This window comes from Remersonia thermophila, chromosome 2, assembly GCF_042764415.1.
Source record: "Remersonia thermophila strain ATCC 22073 chromosome 2, whole genome shotgun sequence".
NCBI lineage: Eukaryota > Fungi > Ascomycota > Sordariomycetes > Sordariales > Chaetomiaceae > Remersonia > Remersonia thermophila.
In genome coordinates, this window is record NC_092218.1 from 1,327,990 (window position 1) to 1,343,947 (window position 15,958).

Sequence of the window (15,958 nt, forward strand, 5' to 3'; positions counted from 1 at the left end):
GTCAACAAGGGGGTCGCGGTCGCGTCAACGGGGATGAGTTCAGGCGTGCAAAGCAGGGATGGGCCGGTTTATGCTGACGGGTGCTGGGGTCTGCCGTCAAAGACCCGATCGGATGGATGAACTTCGAGGCTGGTTGGTTTGTTCGAACGGTTGGCTGGTGATGGAATTGTCAGCCAAAGAAAAGAGAGAAAAGAGAGAGCAGATAAAAGGTTCAAAAAAAAATAAAGTTCGCGACGGACGACATGGAAGGGGTCTCATCAGCCAAGTCCCGCGTCAGCCAGGTAGCAATGCTCATTTGCAGACCCATCCTCATGCGGCAGCCAGAACGAGGATTAGGGTGGAACACTGCCGAGATTGAAACGGGGACCAGCTGGCTGTGACACCAACCCTGGAAGCATTTCCGAGGCATGGTCGGCCAAGAACCATCTGATTTGCTGGCGCCCATGCGCCGTGACAGGGACGGGGGGGTTGATGGTCTGGGTGGTGATGGGGGGTGCGCGCGATGGAAAGGAGGAAGCGGCGCGGAATGAACGCCAGGGCCCTATTAGGCTTTTGCTTGTTTGTGCACACTCACCTTTGGGGGGGGGTCCGAAAATAGGTGTTTCGAAGGAACGCGCCTAAAAGCCGGTGTCGCGTGGACGGTCCAAGGTCAGAGAAGGTAGAGGCAGAGGCAGAGAGAGTGTGGCGTTGGACGGCTGACAACGAATGCGACGTGGATTTGCACGAATGCAGGCTTGACGGTCTCGGGATGGAGGTTTTGTTTCTTGCCAGCCAGCCAGCCACTTCACCCCATCGGATGCGCTCCGTCCCTCTTAGGTCCATGCTGCTGCTGCTTGCTCGCTTGCTTTCTAGGCAAGCCACATCTGCAGGAAGCGGGCGTACCTTGATTTTTCCTCAGCCGAATGGAGATTTTTTGCCGGTTGGCTTGCACAGGGAGTTCCGTGGCGATGGTAACACCGGACTCGAATAGTTGGAACTCCGGATGGGATTTGTGGGTTTTGCTTTTGTCCGGTCAGCTTCGAATGCCACCAGACCGTGGAGGGATCACAAAGGTGGCTCGTGTTGGTTCGGTCCAAGAGAGAAAGAAAGCGAAAAAAAAATGAAGAGGGAACCCGCGTCGTGGCACGCGGGATGACGCGGGAAAAGGCGGTGGAACAAAAATCTTGGTGCGCTCGTCCAACGGGGCAGGAGCAGCGCGGATCGGCGAGGCCTATTTTTTTTGCGAAAGAAAAACAAGAGGCCGATTTTGGATTTCTCAGCCCGGAGGAGCAGAAGGTAAGCAAAAAAAGGTGACCTGCCTGTGAGTCTAACGGGAAACCTTGGAAGGGGGAAAACACAGTCAGCAAACCATTTCACACCCCCAGCCCGAGACGACTCCCAGGCTTGTCTATGTTGGATGCGGAAAGTTCCCGGGTCAAGGACCGTGGAAAGCCAGGATATAGAATATCTACCTCGTCGTCTTGGGACTTGAAAGCACTCAGAGCAGTTGGGGCTCGTCGGATACGTGGCATACACTTGGACTTCCGCGGGTCGGATGGCGGCGTGTCGCTGACGAGCAAGCTCCCAAGCTGTTGAAGAAAAAGCTGGGATCTTCGCGGCAAATGCCCCCGTTACACGGCAGTGGTGGGTTCAGCACAAAAGACGGGATCCCAGAGAGCAAAAGGGCCAGGGTCCTCGGGGCATGCAAGAGGCGAGAGAAAGAAGAAAAGAGTGAATCCCGTGCGGTGTGCAGCAACTACGTGGGAGGCCGGCGATTGTTTTATACACTACATTACGGGGCGCTGATGGTTAACGTTGATTTGGTTTGCAGACTTCTCGAACTTGTTGGACAGGGGTCCCGTGGATGGTTGCGAGCGGGAGCCACCAGTTCGCGCGGCACGCCATCCGGGACCAGGGTGTTGGAGATAAGAAAGGGCCTGCCAAGTCTGCATGGCTGGAGACGGTGAGATCCAACATTTTTCTGGACATTTCAACCTCTTGAAATCAAATGCTTCCCTTACTGCGCAGGTCGATGCGACCTGCGTTGAGAGCGGAGAGACATGATCCGTTGTCCACCAGGCAGTAGTATCTGTTCGGGCATCCACATTCATCGAAAATTCCGCCGATGTTCTGTCCAACGGCAACAGACAGCGCAGCAGAGGGGTGCTGTAGGCGGTCCAGTTGGAGCGCGCGCCAGAGGGTTTCCTGTCGGGTCGTCACAGCAAGGCCGCCTGCGCAGATTGGCGATTGCTTCCGTGTGGCAATTGGCAGGCGTCCCAAATCTGGAGGAGAGAAGGGTGCGCCCGGCGCCCGGCGTCTTCTTGTCCGGGTCAGTCGTCGTCGACGATGGCCTTCTCTTGCTAGGACCTCTGCCAGCTTGTATCACAGCCGGTGCCATTGGGCTGGAGAGCCTTCTCGGGTCCGCGTCCCCTCCCCCCTCTCTGCAACCACGACGTGGCCATGCAGGGATCCATGTGGGGCGCCTCTAGACACGCCGCTGCACGCGAACACGTGAATGCCGACAAGACCGCCCGGGATGCGTGGTTCCTGGTGGTTCATCCCCCTAACCTGGCCTCCCGTCGATGCTCCCGTGGCTAGCCTCAGCTAGGGCTTCCCGGGCGAGGGGAAGCCGACGAGACAGCACCGCCGCGCCCCGCACACACAAATTTGGACGGTGCGACAGCACGGGTTTGTCATTGAAGCAATGAAATGCATACAATGATGCTTCTCGGATGCGTGGGCTGATACGAGGTGCCGCAGGGAGAAGCCCGCGGGTGCTAGAGAGCTCCGATCCGATCGGCGACAACAGCTGACACCGCTGGCCTAGTGCGCATTGACAGCGTTTGTTAGAACAATGGTGAGGCCAAACCGTCGGCTTCGGGGAAGCGTGAGGAAAAGATGTGTCCATGTTGTCGGTTAGGCCCTGTCCCGTCTGGACTCGGCCTGGCCCATTGCCCTGGAAAATGCGGGGATAGACAGGGCCAGGGCTGGCTCACCAGGTTGGCAGGCTGTGGCTTCAGCAGCCGCCGCGGAGCAGGGTTTCCCCAATTTGTTCTCCAACGCCCATGGACCATGAGGGCAGTAGGTTGGGCATGTTGAAACGGAACGACGGTCGAAAGAACCTGGAAACTTTGACGAGCTGGTGAGGGGATGATCAACCGGATCCCGGAGCTTCAGGCCTGGCAGCGCGGTCCGGAGCACCAAGCACGAAGCACCCACGGAAGACAAAACACAGAGCACAGAGCACAGAGCACGGAGCACTGCATCTATCGGGCACCACGACTTGGTTGGATGGAATGCTGGAAGCGCGGTTAGGCTGATGGGCCAACCCTTTCTTTCGTAATGCTCACCGAAACCAGAACAACGTGTCATCCTGGCGTTCCATCCGTCTGGAGCTGGAACAAGGCGGCCAAGCCCGATGCTGCGCTTCAGGATCGTCACCTTGGTTTGTCACGAAATCGCTGTTGAAGTGGCGTTTCCGTCGACACCCAAGCGGGCCAAGGTGCCGCGCAGCGGAGGAATTGAAGGCCAGAGGTGAGAACCCGGAACCTAAGCGGGCGAGCGAGACCTGAGAGGTGAAGGGGGGGTGGGGCTGGCTGTCCGCCACCGCAGGAACCCCCGGGTCAGGTCCCCCCACCCACCACCTTCCCCTCTCTCCCTCCACCAGTCTGCACCGCGTCCGCATTGCTCCTTCTGTCGACTGCATGCCCGCCCTCCCTCGCTGCATGTGCGGAAGGTTGGTCCTGCCATTGTGCAAATTCTGGACCAACCAGGCAGCCGGCAGCTGCGGGCATCGGCCGACATTGACAGCCAATGGAATGATCCCGGCCCGACATACGCGGGATGTCCAAACTGCAGATGCCGCATATTCTGCATTCCAAGCACGAAACAGCTTCTGACACAAAGTCAATCCTTTGCACCACAAAAGCCAGAAAAAGAAACACCCGACAAGCTCTCTACGCTATGGGCCGCACTATCGTCGACGCTACGCCTGTGCCGGGTCGTATTTTGCTGGACATCCAATCGATCCATCGGCTCATGCATGGCGCTCACCGCAACTAGCTCGCCTCTTTCAAGTAGATGCTTTGGCATTCTCGGATGATACAACCCCTCGGATTCGGCTTCTTTGCCATGTCATGCCGTGGCAATGGTTTCCCGATGGGCTCTCCGGGCCCTGGAGGGACGGGGGGGGGGGGGGCAATTCAGCAACAAGACGCTTGATGCAGCGTGGTTCGCATCAGAGGATTCTCTGGTGGTGAAGCTGGTGCTGAGGTCCAACGACGGCAAGGATGGGATGGCGTGCGCCATAACGGTCGACAGGCCTCTTCTCTTGTGCTCACAATCAAGCTTTCGCTCACCCCTGCCCGCAGCCGCCATCCTGGCGTTGCGGGGATTGTCGAGGACGCGGGTCGGCAACCTTGGACAGGATGGCTGGCCAAACATGGCCCTCCCCGCCCCCCTAGCCGTCCATCGTGGAGCGGGCTCGCCGCCAATGGACCCCAACGCAGAGCCCGGCCCCTTGGAAGCTCCCACGATGAGGCTCAGAAACTCCCGAAGATCTGGTATCACCCTCACCTTCCCATCCAGGATCATGTGCTGGGATGGTTTGCTCGCCGCCCGGGACGATGCGGCACAAGCACACACAAACGATGATCTCAAACCGTTTGCATCTCCCGAAAACCTGCGGCGGCTTCTGTCTCGGCTGTACTTCTGCGTCTGCACTGTGCCGTGGACAGTGGGACACAGTCTGGCCCTCGTCGCTTACGTTCTGGATCGGCCACCCTCACCGAACATACTGCGTACTGAACAGGTGAAGGAGCTGGCAACCGCTCCAGCAGGTAAGGCTGCGACGCTGCCAATTGGCCCCACTGTCCCCGGCGTCCATCAATCGGAAAGCAAGCCTGAGCTCGCACGCAGAATCCCGCTTCAAGGGGGGGGGGGGGGTTCCCAGCTTCTCACCAACCCCTGCTACCTCTCCGTCGAACGTTCTCTCATAGGAAACAGCAAAATCGGAACGAGGATGATGCGTCGTTTTGAAAGCACGACGCGTACGCTTCGCTGCTCTGACGGCTCCGGTTTCCCAGGGCGTACGGCGTACGCAGTCGGTATTTCGCGCGTTTTCGGCGCATCACATTCAAAACGTTTCGCGATGATCAACTTCATATTGAGCAACGGCTGCGAAGCCAGGCTTCGCTACTGGAACACGTTTTGACGGCCCGGCATCTCTTCCGTTCATGCGGTGGGTTCCGGAGGCTGAAACACCGCTTCCTCTGCCTCACACCGGTCACGCCTGCTCACCGACAACTCATGTAAAGTGCTGGCTAGTCGGTTATGAAAGTACCGGTAACATTTGTTTCCTGGAACGTCCGAGCAGCCCGCGTTACGGTTGCTTCCTGGTACTCTCTAGCATCAACACCACGGGTGTGCTGTGCTATCCATATGTCGTGTGGTGTGTAGTATACAGCAGAGAGCGTGTTCCGGCGTTGATATCGTGACACCAGAGCGAGCCAGAGAATCGGGAACCTGTCGAAGGGTCCCCCCAGCCGGGCTAGCCGCGTATCCAGAGCGGTCATCGTGGATGGCTGGGTCGCTAGGCGGTGGGCTGAAGGTTGCGCCCCCCGGCTGTGCTTGGCTGGCAGCTCGCTTGCGCTTGTGGGAGGAGCCGTTTTCCCAGGCTACGGCAGCCAAACATCCCACATTCGCCGTGGAAGCCATCCCGAGGTACACAGAAAAGAAGAGTCGGCGATGCCGTCTTGGTTCACGAGTGCTCCACCACACAGGGCAAAGGCGGAACAGAAGCGCGTTCTGGACAGGTTTGCCGAGAAGAACCGCCGGTCAGGACAAACCGAATGTGAACACAACAACGCTCTCTTCATTTCAGCCGGTGGGTCTCTCTCATCACAGGCCTCTCACCGTCAGTGCGCTTGCAGCAAACAAGTGCCCGGCTGCGGGACCGCACCAGGCAGGACGCAAATCAGCTCTGGCGTCTGCTCCTTTCTGAGCTCACCGGCCATCGCGGTCAGCAGAGTGGGGGGGGGGGGGGGGACGCCTGGCTCGCTCCGAGGAAATCGCGGCTTTTGGGGTTTCGCGCGTCGTTAATCTCCTTTTCGTCAGTCTGCTGGCACAACGCCCGTTCGTTCATTGAGCCGATCCCGCGACATGTTTTACGGACCACGGCTAGGCTGTTTCCTGTTAATCACATGCGGTGATGAGGTATGGCGCTCCCCTGCCAAGAACGCTCCAATTTTTGTGCCTTGCTGGTTTGTTCGACCCTCCATGTTGGGTGGCTGAGGATTTTGTTGACCGTGTCGAAGCTTGGACGACGACGACGACAAACAACAAGCCCTCGCGGGAAGAGAGCTTGTATGTAATGCTGTTCGCCTTGTTTCGTACATAAGCTACCATACACATGTATACTACGTTCGAAACCAGCCTCATGGGAGCCCTAGGTCTGCATTCGCCCCAGCAGCCTTACCGTCGACTTGGCGCGTCGAGACCAGGGCGCTGACAGAGCCTGGTCGCTGCTTGGTGCGAGGGTTCGAAGCGGGATGCATGGGGACCGATGTTTCTCGAGAGAAACGTCGAGTTCCCCCTGGCCAGCCTCCTATTCCCCATCGCACCGGTGCGGGTTCCCATCGGCGCTGCACCCTTGCCGAAATTTGGCGGGGACTCTTCAGGGGTCCGTTGACTATGCAAAAGGCGGCACAGGATTGTCGATGCTACCCCTGACGGGAAACCTGCAGACGACCGACGACGCGAACACCCCAAAACAGGGAAGCTCGCGGACGGCCGCCAAGATATCGCGAGGCGCAACGTTCTCGAACGACCTTGGTGTCGACCGCGTCGGTCGAGAGAAGGCCGAGGCGACGTGCTCAAGTCTTTGCCCTGAAAGAGAGGGGGGAGGGAGGGGAGTGTATTGGGATCAATTTGGGAAAACACCGACGGGAGGAGTGAAGCAAGCAAAGGCGTCCGTCGGTTTCTTGGCCGAGCTTTTTCCGACACCGACCTTCTCGCAAACAATGCTCAGGCCAGCATTCGAAGCGTATTTTCAAACGTCAAGCGTCTCGCTGGACCAAGAGCGCCACTAGCCCCCCGTTGTTGCGGGGACGACGGGCTCTCTCATGAGGCGGTCAACAGAATGACGGCGTACAACGCAAGACGGCAGAATCGACACGTCACCGTCGCAGTGCGAGAAGCGACCTGCCAGCTTAACGAGCCAACTCGAGTCAACCACGGTGCCCGAGCCGGGCTGTAGACAGCTCACGTTTGTGTCTCAACGCGTCGCGGCGACATGTCGTCTGGGATGAGGACGTCCGGTTCGTCAGGGACGAGCTGGCTGACCAGCTGCCGAGCCATGACACCTGGGAACGTGTTTCCACGCCGCGAGCCCTCCTGCCAAAGGAAAAAGCAAAAGGGCAACGCATCCGCCGCCCAGGGCCCTGCCCCGTGGCCCTCGCCCCGCTCACGGCACGGGTACAAGCGCACGGCGTGTTGCAGACTGACTGGCTGGCACCTCCATGACGTTGTGTTGATGATGATGATGAACGGCGATGAGAATGCCAACCGCTGCCCGTTCAAGTTACCGGGCCGGGAACATGACCAACAGCAGTAATCTTGGGCCTCTCCCAACTGCCTCTCCTCGCCCTCTGCAGTGAAACACAGACGACGTGGCGATCGCGAACCGTCTCCATTTGTGAGCCTTGATTCCAAGCCGCTGCGGTGGTGGTTCGGGTGGTTCGTGCGCTGGGAAAAAGAAGAAGATGGATGATCTGACGGATGAGGCTGGCGATGGCTCCAAATTGTCACATCACAAGAGCGACCAGTTCATTCCCTTTTGTCTGAGTCGATGTCTCAAGATGGCCTGAGATGAGCGATCTCCCAGGAACGGAGACGGTGCTAGACATTCCGCCGTCAACGGTGTTCAGCGTTCGACGGAGCGCTCAGCTCGTGATGGATGGATGGCCGGCCCCATGGATGACGACGGGCTATGTCGCGGGCCCACGGAAATTTTGACGTCCCCATGATTCACACCTCTATCATGATCATCCAACCCGCTGCTGGGAGACAGGTGGGAGATGAAATGCTGGGCTCTCTCTGGCCCCCTGCCATCCCGCATCGAACGACGCGTTGCCTGGGTAGACACAACCGGCGTGCCAGATGATGATGCCCGTTAGTGTTTGGGCGCAGATTGCAACGGACAGTGCATGCTGTGGGAAGTCCGCCGAGGAACGAGGATCGAGGATCTCGAACCCGGTCGATGACAATTGCAATCGCTGGCCCGAGGAGGGCTTGTGTTTTTGCCAATCCTCGCTTCTCCCTTCGCACTTCCTCGATTCCGCTGTCGATCTCGAGGGCCACGGAGAAGGGGGAGGGTCGGTGCGAAAAGCACATGGTCGTGGTTCCCAAGGGCCGGTCTCACGCGTCGAACACCCACCAGCCAAGCTGATGATGGATCCAGCGTTCTTTCGTCGTCCAGTGTCGTCATGGCCGCCACTCGTCGATTGCCATCTCCGCCTCCTGTGTCACAAGGGAACTTTGCTCGGGTCCATCTCGCGCTGCCTTGAGTCAAAATCTTTTCATAGAAACTCCTTGCGCCTCCCCCCGCTCGCACCCCCCGAGTCATGCCGACGCCCGCTGAGTTGAGACGATCGATCAGGCGGCGGGCGTCGGGTGCGTTCGAGGCCATCTCCTCGGGACCTCGGATGTTGTTTTCGATGATGCGTGGAAATGAAAGCTAACGATCGGGGCTCTTGCGGCAATCACGTCTGCTTGGATATGGAGAGATGAGGAAGGGCGGCGGTAGGTAGGCAGGAAACAGCCCCCTCTCCGTCACACGCAAACACATACACACACACTGCGTACACACACACACACTGCGTACACACACACACACTGCGTACACACACACACACTGCGTACACACACACACACTGCGTACACACACACACACTCACTCTCTCTCTCTCCCTCTCTCTCTCTCTCTCGCAGATGATAGTGCCATCATGGTCATGCCGCCACCACCTTCTCCACCTCCCCCGTGCTGCCCGATAAAGCCGTGAAAAGCGTAGCCCCCCCCCCCCCCCCCCCCTTCTCGCCAGGCTCTAGAGTATGCCGAAGCAAGCCGAAGGGAAAACGGTTGCTGGACGGTGGACGTGGAAGTGATGTGCCTACCGTTTTGGAGAACTACAGGTGGCTTCAAACGTGGGGAAGGCCTTTGCTCTTTTTTTTCCCGGGAGATCTCGACACACCCCAGGCCAGAGAGTCCCGACGAGTGTGATGGTGGTAGTGGTGGTGGTGGTGGTGGTGGTGATCGTTGGAGAACCCCGGGGGGTAGGATGCGAAGCCTCGACGGGAAACGGAGAGCAAGACTTAGTCATGTGAAGCGGTGGCCTTGACCTTGGAGCCAAACGTACCATGTGGACACGCCCATGTCCCGGGCTCGATGGTTGCCGACGACGTGGTGTCCAAGAACCAAACCTTTGTTGGGAGCTTCTTCGCTGTTTCTCATACCTACCCTAGAGGGCGTCGGCGTCAAGGAGTTCATCCGAATCCTTCGGGAGTTCGCGGGGCTATCTCCCCTTTGTCACGGAGCTGGAGAGGCTGGGAGGCTCTGTACGCAGGGTTGTTCGACGCTGAGGTTTTGGCCGCCGCGACAGCGAGGACCATGTTTACACCGAGCGATGCTGCGTGGTTGAACCTCGACGGATGACATCCATCCGAACATCGCTCTGATCCGGCTGAAGACCAAGGGAGCACCTAACGATTCATAAAAACAAACACGCCAGATCCATGGTCGGCCTGATCCAGGCTCCGAGCCGCTCACGCCTATGTCTACACATCTCAAGTGACATGTTCTCATGCAACTATGCGGGCTCAACGTTGAATGATGACCATGTACAGATGGACAAAAGTATCCGAGTTGTTGTGATTTATGTAAGATATCCAAGGGTCCTGATGATGATGGAAGCTGGACATGCTAGAGTTCACTCTTGGGGCGAAGGCCAACTCTCTGCTTCATCCTGGGAGAGGGGGTCGATGTGAACAATCATGTCGTCAACTCACACAAGTCGAGCAGGATGATATCCAGAAAGATATGAAATAACATCAACCACTCTTCTTTTGCCTGTTTTTTTTTTTTTTTTGCCGGTCTTCCCGTTCTTGTGATCATTGACACGCAAATATACATACACCAAACGCGTAAACACTCAGACGACATCATGGTAATACAACACAAACCCCCTTCCTTCCTATGCATGCCATCGCCAAACCCTTTTTTGGGGCCCTCATGTATCTGCCAGCCATCAATCAGGTCATAACTCATAGCTCATCACGTAGCTCATAACGCATAAACTGACCGACCCATCCCTCCCCTAGTACAAGTCATGTGTCTAGGTATCCAAGCAAGTCCGCCGCCGAAATGCAAAAAAGAAAACACACGCTCTACCACCCCGAATCATACACCCAACCACCCCATCGCCTGCTTATTCCCGGTGGCCCCTATAATGCGCCCTCCTAACATCCACCACATTATCCTCGACGTCTTCCTCGCGGCCACGATAGCCGCGACGCGAGTGTCTGTCACGCTCCCGCTCCCGATCCTCTCTCTCCCTCTCGCGCCGATCCCGCTCATCCTCATCCTTTCCGCGCCGGTGCTGGCGATGGTGACGCTGCTTCTTGTCGCCGTCATCCTCGCGGTCACGTTCCTTGTCGTAGTCGGCATCGTTGTTGCCGCCGGCACGGGCTTCGGCGCGCTCGAGCTCCCTCCGACGACGTTCTGAAATGGAAGGCGTTAGCATCCGTCATGCTTTCCACGGAAAGAGATGCCTGGGCATGCGGAGCAAGAAAAGGAACACGTACCCCTCAGCTGAGCCGTGGCAGCAGCATACTCCTGAATCTCCTCCTTGCTCAACACCCTCAGCACGATGACGAAGTCGTCCCGGACCTCAAACCGCTCCTTTCCAATACGCAGGGCCTCCGGGTTGACCATCTTGCGGCTAATCTTTGTCCAGCGAGCACCCGGGGGCACATCGGACTTGGACTTGTCGTCCTTGTGAGGCGCCACGCCCTCGCGCACCGGATTGGGCTCCTCGGGGAAGTGCGCCCGGGGCTGCTTGAGGATGCCCTTGATGGGTTTCTTCTCCGGCTCCTTGGGAGGCGGCACCACGCGCACCTGCTTCTCCTCGCGCGCGGGAGCAGCCGCCGGGTCGCGGCTCGGGGCGCCGTCGTCCTTGGGGGCATCCTTGTTGTCTGGGTCGCGCTTCTCGGACGAGGGCTGGCGATCCGACGACGGCTCCTTGGTTGACGATTCATCTTTGCCCGCGGCCGGACGGTCCTTGTCCGCGACCGGACGGTTCTTGTCCTTGGAAGAAGAAGGCTCCTCAGGCGCCCGGGAATCATCCTTGGCGTTCAGCTCGGCCAGCCGTGCCTTCATCTCCGCCAGGGCGGCCGTGTCGTTGGGGTTGAAAGCCGAGTCCCGCGGCCGACGCCGGTCTTTCGATCTTGCATCGTCCGAGGGCGGCGAGCCGTCGCGGGGAGACAGAGCCTTGCTGTCCCCCTTGGTCTCTTTTCTGTCCTTGGCCTCCTTGGTCTCCGTGGCATCGGGGCTGCTCTCCTTTTCGTCGCGCGCCTTTACGCGATCCCTCGGGTGCTCCACAATCTCAAACTCCTCGTCGCCAAGCAAAGGTTCCTTCCGAGACCTGGAGCGGTCGGCGTCTTCTTGCCTCCGGCTCTCGGGGTCCTCGTCTCTGTACCTTCGGGGCGGGGACGAGTCGCGGTCCCTGTCGTCCTTCTTCCTTACGGCGAGGGACGCGGCCGCCTTGTCGCGTGCCTTGTCTCCCCGGCCGTCTGGTTCGTCGTCGTGGTCGCGATCGCGGCGCCTCCGACGGTCTCGGTCGTCGTGCTCGTGGCGAACGATCTCCAGGTCGTAGTCCTCCGGCCTCCGCCTGGACTCGACAACCTCGTAGCGCTTGGGGTCCCGGCGTTCGCGGCGGTCCTCGCGGTAGACCTTCTCCGGAGGGTCGCGGAGGTTCTCCACGTCATTCGGGTCCACGAGGATGCCGAAGCCGCGGGCAGGCACGCGATCGTCCTGGTAGTACTCAACGTCTTGTTCGTCTACGTCTCGGTAGTAGTACGGATCGTCATCGTAGTAGCCCTCGACGTAAGGGCGACCTCTTGGGCTCCCTGGAGCCTCGTACTCCAAACGGCGCGGCTCCGGACCCGAATCCAGAGCGGAGGGGACGGGCATGCGGGCGCCGGCACCGTCGTAGATGCCGCCGGCCGTGGCCCCCCATCCTATCTTGTCCAGCCCCCTCGTTGTCGGCGGCGGACCGTGGGCGCGCCTCTCTGGCGGCTCGAAGGGACGCGTGAGGTCGGTGCTGATGCTGACGGTAGGCCGATAGTACCGGTCGATGCTCGGGCGGCGGGCCTTGGGACGGCGGTCGTGATCCAGATCGTAGCGAGCGAGGTCGCTCGGTTTGGTGTACTCGTAGGCGTCCTCGCTGAACTCAAAGGTGGGATGGGCGGGGCGGTGGTTCGGGCCGGCGTAGAGCGAGGCGGCGCGGGTAGGTCGGTACGAGTCGGGAGCAGAAGGACGGTTCGCAAGCCGGTCGTGATGAGTTCTCTCGCGCAAGCGGCGGTAGTCTTCGTCGTCCAAGGGGGGCGGGCGGCCCCGGGGGATGGAGGACGCGGGCTCGGCGTAATAGGGGCCTTCCTCGCTCGAGCGAAAGGGGTCCCGCGTGGGACTCCCGGACCTCGGGGAGAGCAGGCCTGCGTGCTTGTTGAGGTTGACGACGACGGGACGTTTGGTGTGAGCGTCGAGGCCGCGGTGGTGAGACCGGGCGGGCTCGGTAACGGTGGTGCTCCGGCTGAGGGGCTCGTCTTTCCTGGCAGCGTACGTGGTCCCAGCCGCGGGGACGGTGCCCGCGCGGAACTCGGCGGAGCGGGTCATGCCCTCATGGTGCGAGGCCGACATGGCGTGGAGATCGCCGGCGTAGAGCGAGCCATAGGCGTCGCTGGTGACGGGCATGGAGGAGCGAGCAGGATTGTAGGCGGGAGGCGAACGCCTCCCTTCATATCGGTAGCGGGAAGGGTCCGTCATTTCGGGAGTCGACAGCAGGGGGGGAGACGAAGAAGCGCAACCAGCCCCGCGCGCTGCACGAAAAGTACCTCGGGTCTGCCTCTTCAAACTGCCCGCCCCGACGACGACGACGGCGTGAGATGCTGATGGTGCGTACAGGGCAGCGCCAGGCAGAAGAGGGAGGGGTTCTCAGAAGGAAGGAAAAAGAGCGGTGACTGTCCAGGCACGTGCGGAGGGGGGGGGGGGGGATATTCCCGGAGAGCCGGGGATAAAAAGGTGAGAGATAAGTGGTGTGCGCAAGAGTGGTGAGGTGGTGTCCCGCCCTCTGCCCTCCGGAGGCGCAGCGCCCTGATGAAGAGGGGACCAGTACAGGGTAGCAGGCCGAAATGCCCGTGTGTGTGTGTGTGTGTATATGCGTGTGTGTGCGTGTGCGCAGGCGGGCAATGCAGTCATAAGTCGAGTGCGCAAAAGTGGGGCTCCGATGTCACGGCGGGGCAGCGGTCCGCCTCCATCCGGCGCCAGAAACAAGGGCTGTTCAGGAAAAACGAGGACGACAGCTGGAGAGAGGAAGCCCGTCGAGATAACAGCCTTGGATGGATGACGGGTCCGTGTTACCTAGGTGCAGCACTGAAAATAGCCGTCCCTGGGATGTTTCTGGGTGAAGTCAGGTACCTTACCTGGAGGTAAGGACTGGAAGGTAAGGGAATTTGGGAGTTGGGTCAAGTGAATGCCCGGTACCTGGAAGTGTGGGAAGACGCCAACCTGGGAAGCCTGCCTACCAGGCTAGGGTACCTAGGTAGCTAGACAAGCCTTCCCTGTCATGCTCAACGTCCGATTCCTCATCGTTCATCCCTTCTTTCCTCCCGCCCTCCGCATTCGACGGTTGAAGAAACCTAGAGCCGGGAAGCGGCGGATCCAAGTGGGGCATGGCCCTGCCCAATGCTGGTTTCGAGAATCCAAAAGGCAACCCCGAAACACACCAACGCCACTCTCTTCCCACCTCACGCTTCTTCTCGGATTCGACCAGGCCATCTGACGGTTGGCATTGTTCACGCCAAGGCGGACTTGGTGATGCTGCAGCAGTGTATACTGGTATGGATTTGGATCATCAGCTTCCTTCGCCGTCGTGGCTATGAAGTTTTGCCCTCCGGCCACTGGCTTAGCTCAAGACTGCCTGCCCCACATCACGATGCGAGGCAATCATGTCCGAAACCCCTCAGCGGCCGGGCACACATCGCCTCAAGCTGCCACAATCCATGACGTCGGTTCTGTCCCACCAAACCCGTCGTTGGCTTGGGATCAACACGACCCGCTGCGACTCGGGCGCCGCAGCCTGGAGGGAGAAACACGAGCCCTGTCATCCGATCGCCGCTTCGATCGACGGTGTCAAGCGAGCAGTCCGGCTCGTGGCACCAGCAGCAGCCCTGCTTTCCCCCCAGCGCCCATCCGCTCCTCCTTCTCGTGACGTTTGTTGAAGGGCTCACGAACCGATTCGGCATGTCAGCACCTCAGCAAGACGCAAACCGCCGTCATGTTCCTGGTGGAGTGTCCGGCTCGGGATGGCACGCAAGGCTGCATGACACCGTCTGCTCTGGATATCGGGCACCAATGGACCCAACACCCAACCCGCTCGCCACCTAGTCTGCCGCTTCTGACTGGCCACCAGTTCATGCACCTGGGAGCCAAGGCAGGCAGGCAATCACTGTCACACCTCCCAGCTGCCTCACCTTTCCTCACCACGCTCGACCCCCCCTCCCTCACTGCTGATCCAACCCGGCGGGCATGCACCACCCTCTCCCTCACCCTTTGATGCCCACCTCACACCCTCACATCCCGCACACGTGGGAGATAGGAACGCTGCCCCGCCCGGCCATCCTCGCGGGTGTGGTCCGGCCGGGTTCTCATCCTACCTCCGCGGCCGCGCTGAAATATGTCCCCCCGTTGCCGTTGCCGGCTTGGGGGACGTTGGTGTCACACGGGCGTAGCAAAAAGTTGCCCGGCTGCTGAGGGTGGCGCCCGCATACGTCTTCCCAGGCCAATCAGGAGCAGGATGACCGCTCGGCGGTGGCAGCGAAAATAGCTACAGCCTCCTGCAGTTTGCCTACCAGACCATCCCTGCCTCCCAAGGTTGACGGAGCAGGTGGACAAAAACGGGCCTCGGTGAGCAAAACGCGCGCGCGCGCGCGCTCGCGCGTCTGTACACAGTAGGGCCCGAAGAATGGGAAACCTCGGGGCACCCGTAGTCCGGGCCGTTGTGTGATGAACTGCGTTTGCGTGTGGTAGCCGTTGTCATTTGGATGTCATGGAGCAGCACCGTCAAATCCACAGAAGCTCGAGGCCGTTTTCGTCCCTTCTTCTCGCGAAGCAAAGCACACAGCATGATTCCCCGTTGTGCCCCTCATGAGGCCAAGCGTAAGCTATTAGTTGATACACATTCCCGTAGCCTGGTCAGCCGGATGGTTCCATTGGTTGGATGCGTAAGCCCGCATGACATGCGAAGGGGAGCCTCACGGCCCATCCCAGCTGCGAACATTATTTGCTGCCACCACTGCCTCCAAAGCGTATGATGGACTTGAGGGAAGAGCGACGATGGCGTGAAGCATGCATCATGATGAGAAACCGGTCAGGAGCGTAACCTACAGAGCGGTTAGACGCGTGGTGAAAGGAACGGAGTTAACCGGAGATATCGTAGCTTTACACTTACACGGGTCGGGTCTTGCTTGGTCATCTTGCTCACGTCTTTCTTGTGCTGACTCCCCACTTTATTATTTCTTTTGCTCTCTTGACGGGCTCGCAACGGCCGCTGAAAATCTCTAGCAGATTCGGCTGGCAATCTAGAGTCATTCTTTCCAAAGGCCCCGAAGTGCGTCGAACGGAGTGATGACAAAGGTGGACGTCCGTGAC

General features: G+C 59.4%; 2 protein-coding genes across 2 annotated transcripts; both read right to left on the bottom strand.

The window, feature by feature from the left end:
• Window position 1: 1 nt before the first annotated feature.
• VTJ83DRAFT_1815 (uncharacterized protein) lies at window positions 2-1,511 on the bottom strand (the record flags this gene model as incomplete). The annotated part of the gene is made up of 4 exons (XM_071008016.1): window positions 2-154; window positions 575-617; window positions 883-1,001; window positions 1,452-1,511. 4 exons carry the CDS (start codon window positions 1,509-1,511, stop codon window positions 2-4), a joined length of 375 nt encoding a protein of 124 aa, XP_070868355.1.
• Window positions 1,512-10,460: 8,949 nt separating this feature from the next.
• Window positions 10,461-13,075, bottom strand: VTJ83DRAFT_1816 (uncharacterized protein; the record flags this gene model as incomplete). The annotated part of the gene is made up of 2 exons (XM_071008017.1): window positions 10,461-10,753; window positions 10,837-13,075. 2 exons carry the CDS (start codon window positions 13,073-13,075, stop codon window positions 10,461-10,463), a joined length of 2,532 nt encoding a protein of 843 aa, XP_070868356.1.
• Window positions 13,076-15,958: the final 2,883 nt, after the last annotated feature.